General features: G+C 35.9%; 1 protein-coding gene across 2 annotated transcripts; it reads left to right on the forward strand.

Annotated features, from left to right (window-relative positions):
* Window positions 1–250: 250 nt before the first annotated feature.
* Window positions 251–6,971, forward strand: LOC145137258 (kinase superfamily protein). 2 transcript variants are annotated; one of them, XM_079071401.1, is made up of 20 exons: window positions 251–668; window positions 1,400–1,658; window positions 1,793–1,898; window positions 2,004–2,145; window positions 2,269–2,533; window positions 2,610–2,941; window positions 3,365–3,411; window positions 3,644–3,791; window positions 3,885–4,071; window positions 4,150–4,357; window positions 4,425–4,889; window positions 4,995–5,052; window positions 5,137–5,224; window positions 5,327–5,401; window positions 5,524–5,607; window positions 5,716–5,859; window positions 6,057–6,114; window positions 6,211–6,293; window positions 6,410–6,464; window positions 6,630–6,971. In XM_079071401.1, exons 1-20 carry the CDS (start codon window positions 392–394, stop codon window positions 6,702–6,704), a joined length of 3,156 nt encoding a protein of 1,051 aa, XP_078927527.1. In that variant the 5' UTR covers window positions 251–391; the 3' UTR covers window positions 6,705–6,971. The 2 variants fall into 2 exon arrangements, with proteins under 2 accessions (XP_078927527.1, XP_078927528.1); XM_079071402.1 differs by lacking the exons at window positions 251–668; window positions 1,400–1,658; window positions 1,793–1,898; ... (1 more) ...; window positions 2,269–2,533; window positions 3,365–3,411 and having other exon boundaries at window positions 2,766–2,941.
* The last annotated feature ends 1,322 nt before the right edge of the window (window positions 6,972–8,293 follow it).

Below are 8,293 nucleotides of genomic sequence, written 5' to 3' on the forward strand. Positions count from 1 at the left end.
TATATATTAAATTAAAAGTAAATATAATTACATATAAAAAAAATTAATTTGAATATGTATAAATCCTACGGTCCGGTTCGGTTTTTATATGGTTTGAAAATCTTGAAACCGTAAGCCAAACCGTTCATTGCGGTTTGAAAAGTTTGAAGCCGCAAGCCAAACCATAAAGAAAAATACAAACCGCCAACCCAAACCGATGACCGGTTTCACGGATTCAAACCCGACCGTGAACACCCCTACCCAGCACTTCTGAAAACCCCCTTTAATCCTTGGTCGGTTTTACCGTTAATTCAAACGAGCTCTGCCGAAGGATGACTTCCGATTACAGGAACAGTTCTTTCATCAATTCAATATCGTTATCAGAATCAACTGTGGTTTGCATTTTCAAACTATGAACATAAAAAAATTCAGTTTGTTCGTTTTAGGGTTTGTTATCTGTATAATAACACGTACCGCCGGCGAATCGTCGACGTGTTTGGCGGTGTATAAAGAAGGCGGTGCGCCAGCAGTGTTCCGGTCGCCAAAATGCCCTCGATGGAGTTTGCCAAAACATGATCGTCGGAGGCAATCCACAGCTGGGAGATGTCAATCGGCTACACGTCAGGGCCGACGAAAATCTCTGGAAGATCGCACTTTCTGTACTCTGGACATCCGGATTCCTTTTCCAGGTCAGATGTATGTTTCATTTACGTGTCTGATTTGTAGGCATCAAGTTTGATTTTGCAGTTTTGCTTGTATATGTAGACACGATGTTTAATAAATGGCTGAATATGTTTATGTATACTTGATACTCCTGCCGGTTTACAACTGTGTTCTGATTGATTTCTACTTTTTAACTCAAATTTGATATGTATTGATATATTAAATCATACAAGGATCAACACAGATAGGATTATAGGAAAAGTAAGTTCGTGCTAAACTTGTAAAATGATTAGTTAACTTTTGAATGGGAAGTGCCAGTGAGTTATCTTATAAGAGGATTGTTGGTTTTTGTTGGGAATTACAAAAGTCAGCTCGGTATCAAGCAAAACAGGTTCTCACTGAATTGCTTCTTCCCATCTTTCATGTTACCTCCTGTACTTAGCAGAGTATTTTGTTCCAAGAGGAGGTTCTTTCTTGTTATAGAAGGCACTCAAGCAGTCAAGCTTACTATGTAGGGTTACATCTGCCATTTTCTCTTTTGAAATTGCTGAAAAACAAATTATATTATGGAATTAGGTTGAGAAAACATCAATGGTATAGTTAGCAGTTACCATAAGATAGTATATAGTTGCAGGCGTATGAGTCTCGTTGGCCCTTGAAGTGCATAGCTGTTTTAAAGATATGCAATAACTAAGTTCCGTGTTTCTCATAACCATGAAACTTGGGTTTTAATGGTCGATTTCTCATACTGTTGCAGACCCCAAAGGTATTAGAGATACTTCAGTTGGCATTGTGGCTGTTTTTGATGGACATAATGGTGCAGAAGCTAGTGAGATGGCTTCAAAGCTGTTATTGGAGTATTTCACACTGCATACTTATTTTCTCCTTGATAACGCATTTTCCTTTTTGTCCAAGACATCAAGGGGAATGCTACCCAATAAGGGAGAACATGACCATGCTTCTCGGATGCTTAGTTGGGATGAGAAACTGGGTGAACATGTTCTGCATATTGGAAGGTCTCATTCTCTCTCCCTTTCTCCCTCCCTCTTGCTCTCTCACATGGTTTATAATGTCACCTCCTAATGTGCTTCACACTGAGCAATTCCAACATCGACTTCCTAACAAGAATCTTTTGACATATTTGTCACAGGATTAAGTTTACATCGTCAACCATCTTCAATGGAGCATTCCACTTGGAAATTCTGAAGGAAGCATTGCTGAGGGCAATTGATGATATTGATGCAGCATTCAGCAAGGTGAGTGGTAATTATAGTGATTTTTTTATTTGTGTCTCTGTACTAATTTCTGGAGTTCATATTGGTAGTGACAATTTTATGGTTTGTTGATTGCTTTTTCTATAGGAGGCTTCTAGATACAGCTTCAACTCTGGCTCCACTGCAGCAGTTATATTAATAGCAGATCATCAAATTCTTGCTGCCAATGTTGGAGACTCAAAGGCTTTCCTATGCTCTGAGATGTTCCAGCCTCCTCCCGAAGCTAAAGGTTAGAAAAGGTGTTTGATTGTGTACACATTTGGTCTTCGAAATGTTACATGCTTATTTGATTATGCAGTTCTGATGATGAAATCAGGAAAGTTTGATAATGGATGAATTTTGTAAATGGCAGCTACTTTAGTGAGATTGTATAGGAAGAGAAAGCGTGGTGGTGCCTCTGTACGCATGAAAGACTATGGGAACTTTAAATTGGCAGCATCTGATGGTTTGACCCATTTTTCTGTCAAAGAGTTGACCAATGATCACCATCCAGACAGAGCAGATGAAAGGTCCAGGGTAGAATCTGCTGGAGGTCATGTCTTGGAGTGGGCAGGTGTATCCAGGGTCAATGGTCAACTTGCAGTTTCACGTGCTATTGGTGATGTGTCCTATAAAAAGTGAGGTTTGCATTTTATTGAAGTCAGAAAAGGCTATTACTGATTACTTGTTTGAATCATGTTGTGTTTTTATCAGGTTTGGTGTTATATCTGTTCCAGAGGTGACAGATTGGCAACCTCTGACACCCAATGATAGTTATTTAGTAGCTGCATCTGATGGTGTTCTTGAAAAGCTGAGCTCACAGGATGTCTGTGATCTGTTCTGGCAACTACATACTGATGCTCCCCTGGAATTAATCAACAGTTCTTCATGTTCATACTCGTTAGCTGATTGCATTGTTGATACTGCTCTTGAAAGAGGCAGTATGGATAATGTAGCAGCTGTTGTAGTTCCATTTGGAGTAGAAGCTCTGCCTAGTGAACGATCCAGTGATGTCAGATTGCAGAATTACATTGATGAACAATCTGGTAATTTGAAATTTCTCTTATTTTGTTTGGTGTATTGGTATAAGAGGTGGAGCAAACATTTGGATTTGGTTAATGTCAAAAACGATTTCTGTTTATTTCAGTATATGAAAATTTATATTCTAGTTGCTCCACCACTAAAAGCATTTTAGATATAAAAATGTGAATCTTCTAATAGGTTCTTATCTCCTTGTGTTACAAAATTTAATTTGGAAATTGCCATTTTCTTCTTCTCTCTATTATTAAAGTGAAAATTGTTTGTGTGTGATTAATTCATGACAAGAATCTTGGTCTTCAGATGGTGGTTCATATAAGTTGGAACTTGGAAGTGTTAACCATGAATGAGTATATAAGTATAATTGCTTATATTACCTTGATTTACTTCATTACTGTTGTTCTCTTATGGAAACATATTTGAACTTGTAGATTCGGAGAATGCTGATTCAGTTATTGACAAGTTTGGAAGGTTATTGGTGAGGTCAATGTCTGTGTTATCTGGTTTTAATTCCTTTTTCTGCAAAAGTTGCCATGATAAATTTGATATTTAGCAGGTCCAGGTCCATTACCCTTTCTATTCTCTGTTATTTACCATGATACCATCCCCCTTATAATGGCTATATTCTTGTGAATGATGTTGATCACCATATCTTCATATAGGTTGTTGGAAACTGTGAATGATGTTGGTTTTTTATACTTGTGCAATAGGTTGAAGGAAAACACAACACTTACAGATGTTTCTATCTATCCGAGAGCCTCAATGAAAAGGATGACTACACATTCTGGATTGCAAAAGATGATCATGACTCTTTATATGGCTCACCAGCCTTACCTGACTTGCTTGACCATAGTTATGGTTAGTAGAGTTCCACTTTTTTCTTTCTTTCTTCCACTTCATTTAATGGTGTTTGGCACTATGGTTGATTTGTAATTTGTTATGTAAATGCAGGGAGACCTTTAAATTTATACCGTGATCAGATGATGTGTTTGCACTATGGGAGGTCTAATGGTGGAGATAGAGATCAATGCATTAATCCTGAAGGCCTTGCAAGTTTTCTAGGGTTTCTAGAATCACTCCCTTCACATACCATTGAACCAAATCAAGAATCATATGAACCCACCTCTCCTAACACCAGGTACTGTTTTGTTCTATACTTCTTATTTGGTTATCTTGTATAGTTTGTGGTTAATATTTTCATTTTTTGTAATTATAGGTATATACTGAAGAAAAGATTTGACCGAGGATCATATGGAGAAGTTTGGGTTGCTTTTCACTGGAATTATCTCCAACAAAGAAATGATTCAAACAAAACATCCCAATTTTACACCACTCATCTTGGCTCAGAAAATGGAAGCACAACCCAAACTAACTTTAGTTCTGGACCTCTCGATGCTGACATGTTCATTTTGAAGCGCATAATGGTAAATCAATTTCATTTTTTAATTTTTATGTTTGCACAAATAATGAAATGCCACAAAATGAAAACAGGTAGAAAAGGGGAACGCAGTATACCTAAGCGGTTTACGGGAGAAGTATTTTGGTGAAGTTTTTCTAAATGCCTCGGCGTCTGCTTCAAAAGAATCATATCCGTATATGTATAGTTTTTTAAGAAGGAATGATTCAGAGGATCATCATCAACCACCAGAACATATTTCTATTTCCTCAACAAGGAAAAGACAGGTTTATGAAGAAGGAGTGAAGCATATTGCAAGATATATCGAGTCATTTGAGTCGAGGTCAAATGAGATATGGCTTGTATTCCGTCATGAAGGCGTATCATTATCAAAACTTTTGTACACAGCAGAAGATGTGGGAAGTAGTGATGACACAACAACGAATGTGAATGATGATCATATTAAGCATATACGTATACTGCATCCCTCAAACTGGTGGCATTGGTTGAAGACTACAAAAGCAGGCCAAGATGAAATGCGCAATCTTATATGGCAGTTGGTGCGTTGTGTTTGCTAATTTTATTTTTTTTGTTAAATTTCTTTTTCTGTTATTATCAATAATCTAACATGTTACTTTTTTTTTTTTTTTTCTATTTTATTATAGTTAATGGCACTCAAATCTTGTCATGATAGGAACATCACCCACAGAGATATTAAACCTGGTGAGAATACTAATTTCTCCACCTTCTGTTTTTAGTGTTTTCCTAAATAGGCATGATTTTTAATTTTTAATTTTTTTTTGGAAGAGAACATGGTTATTTGCTTTGAAGATCGGGATACCGGAAGATGCCTGAAAGGAAGCCCAAGTGGAAATGCAAACTATACCACTAAAATGTATTTTCAGAGTAATTTACAAATCTTGTCATTTATAGTCTCATGAAGATGTGTTTGCTTTTTTTTTTTTTTTTTTAATCCATTGTTCTGTTTTTTTTTAAGGCGCATTATTGACTTTGGGAGTGCAATAGATGAATTTACTATAAAGCATTTATATGGGTCTGCTGGACCTTCAAGGTGTTTCTTTGTTATTTGTTTATCCTTTTGTTTGCAGTAAATAGCCTAATGCTATGAATTTGTGCTGGTTTTCTCATTTAGTATTTCCTCTAAAAACTTACAAATCTTGTTGTATTTATCAGGAATGAACAAACTTACGAGTATATGCCTCCAGAAGCTTTTCTGAATGCTACTTGGTCTCAAGGGCCAGCAAGCATGAATACAAAGTATGTCTGTCATAAATCATAATGAACAAATTAATCCCTTTTTGTTGCTAATTCCTATGAAGTAAAGTAAGTATATGTTGTAATTTAATTCCTATTTTGATTTGATAGGTATGATATGTGGAGTGTTGGGGTTGTGATGCTAGAGTTGATTATAGGATCACCAAATGTGTTCCAGATAAATGCCAGAACTCATGCCCTTTTAAATCAACACCTTGAAGGTTGGAATGAAGGATTAAAGGAGCTGGCTTATAAGTAAGTCCGGAAACATTAATTAATTTTCAACTCTAATTAATATCCACAGTTATGGTTTCTACATTTACAACCCTTGAAAGTGGTCATCTTTTTCTTTTGATTCCAATACAATGCATAATTGAAACCCTAAATTAACATATCAAGTAAGATTCACTAGCTTTGATTCTCTTCTCTGGTGTGGTGTGGTGTGGTGGCAGACTTAGGTCATTCATGGAATTATGCATTTTGCTCCCGGGGAGTTCCTCAAAAGGGAAGGTTAGTTCATCTTTCATGTTGTTTTTTTTTTTAAAAAAAAAAAAACAAAACAAAAAAAAGGTTTTGTAGTAATGAAGTTTTATAATATGGATGTAGAGGACAGGGTCACCAGCTTCATGGAAATGCTCGGAGGAATTCTTTTTGAGTCAGATAAAGAGTAGAGATCCTCTTGGAATAGGGTTGGTTTTAATTGTTTTCATCATCATCAACCATATTATTATGTTTAATTATCATCTTCTTCAACACTTTGCTTCATGGCTTGGCTTCTTACATTAAGTATGTTTTTTTTAAGCAGGTTTAGTGATGTTTGGGCTTTGAGATTAGTGCGCCAACTATTAGTTTGGGATCCCGTAAGTTCTTACACGTTGCTAATATATATATATGTCAATATAATCGTTGTTTGTTATGTTTAGTTAGTGAATGTTGTGTAACTTGTTCTTTTATTTGCCTTTTTTTTTATTTATTTATTTAAAATGCTGAACGTGACATGGTAACTAATGGAAATTGAACTACAGGAGGATCGATTAACTGTGGACGAGGCTTTGAGGCATCCTTATTTTTCAAACCATACAACAACTACAAGACAATGAAAATAATTAGGTAGCTGTGAACTGTGAAGTCAAGACAGGTTGATAGTTATTTTTACAACATGACTGAGTTGGACAGGTTGGGTAATGAAGTCAAGACAGGTTGATAGTTATTTTTACATGTATATATCAGGACAGGTTGTTAGGTTTTTAAATGTATATTACCTCGTATATGTAAAATGTCTAGTCAATGTTTTTTTTAATGATTAAGTTTATGATCTGTTGTTATTTAGCAACTTACCAATAATCAAAAGGAAAATTGATGCTGTAGCACATTCATGTTTTCTTCTTGTCTTGGATTGGCCAATTATGTATTTTTTTTTTTTTTTTTTTGCTCATTAGAGCATCTAACGTTTTAATTTACCTTTCAAATATGTCATTATATGATATGATGTGGGAATAGCCGGTTAATGGTAAGAACACTTTCTTCATACGCATACATGTTTTCAGTAACCAAGAAGAAGATGACCTTGATTCATGTATTGTTGGTGGTGAAGGTGAAAATGAAGAAGACATTGGCTAACCATAGGAGTTTAATACGGAAACAATGACTATGGACAAAACAAAAGATGATGAGTCTTTGAGTAAATTATGTATTGAAGGGGATGAAGATGATAATAACAACAATGATGATTCTTATGAGGTTGAGGTTGAATCTGAATCCAATACTCAAGTACATTCCATTTTCAATGAGGCAACACATTAGAAAAACCGGGAAGCTCATACTTGGTATGAGATTCCATGATCAAACTCAAATAAAAATCATGTTGTGCTGATTATGCTGTTGCCAATCGGTGTCAACTTTGGTTTGAAAAAAATGATAGAAAGAGGTTGTTGGCTAGGTGTTGCAGGGGTGAATGCACATTCAGGTTGTGGGTAATATGGATGAGTGATGAAGAAACCTTCCAGATCAAGTCTTTGAAGGGAGATCACAATTGTGCAAGGAACTATAAGTTGGGGTCATTGGTTACTTATGTTTCGATGGGGAATCACTAGGGGTGTCAATTTATGACACGACAGGACAAAAATACACGAAACGAAACGAAATCGGGACGAAATCAAAATTCGAATTCGTGTTCGTGTCGTTTTCGTGTCAAGATTAAAAAACACGATTTCGTGTCGTGTCGTGTTCGTGTTCATAAATCGACACGAAATTGACACGATTAAGCATGAGGTTGTCGTGTTTTTCGTGTTTGTCGTTTTTGTCGTGTTATATATCTTTAAGTATGAACGAAATACACTAATAGTTATGTAATATTATATTTGTCGTGTCGTGTCGTGTTGTCGTGTTTTAATTGGTTCGTTTTCGTGTTAATGAAAAAAAAACACGACATCGTGTCGTGTCGTGTTCGTGTTATACAAAACATTGTTGTGTCGTGTCGTGTCAGACAAAAACACGACACGACTGCCCGATTTGACAGCCCTAGGAATCACTATACAAAAGAAATAATACATAAATAGAAAATTAAGGCTACAAGTAATGAAGAAGTTTGGAATTTATGTCGGTCTAAGTCAATGCAGGAGAGCCAAAAAATATGCATTACAACTAATAGAAGGAACTCTTGTTGAGAAGAAATAAGTAGATCAAATCA

This window comes from Lactuca virosa, chromosome 9 (genome assembly GCF_052849685.1).
Source record: "Lactuca virosa cultivar CGN04683 chromosome 9, Lactuca_virosa_CGN04683_v6, whole genome shotgun sequence".
Lineage (NCBI taxonomy): Eukaryota > Viridiplantae > Streptophyta > Magnoliopsida > Asterales > Asteraceae > Lactuca > Lactuca virosa.

Bases quoted from the DNA above. Each gene is read 5' to 3' on its own strand.
- LOC145137258 (XM_079071401.1), top strand. From the start codon at position 392: ATGAACATAAAAAAATTCAGTTTGTTCGTTTTAGGGTTTGTTATCTGT. The intron at 2,146-2,268 runs GTTAGAAAAGGT...TGTAAATGGCAG, and splicing joins GCCTCCTCCCGAAGCTAAAG to CTACTTTAGTGAGATTGTAT. The intron at 3,412-3,643 runs GTGAGGTCAATG...CTTGTGCAATAG, and splicing joins ACAAGTTTGGAAGGTTATTG to GTTGAAGGAAAACACAACAC.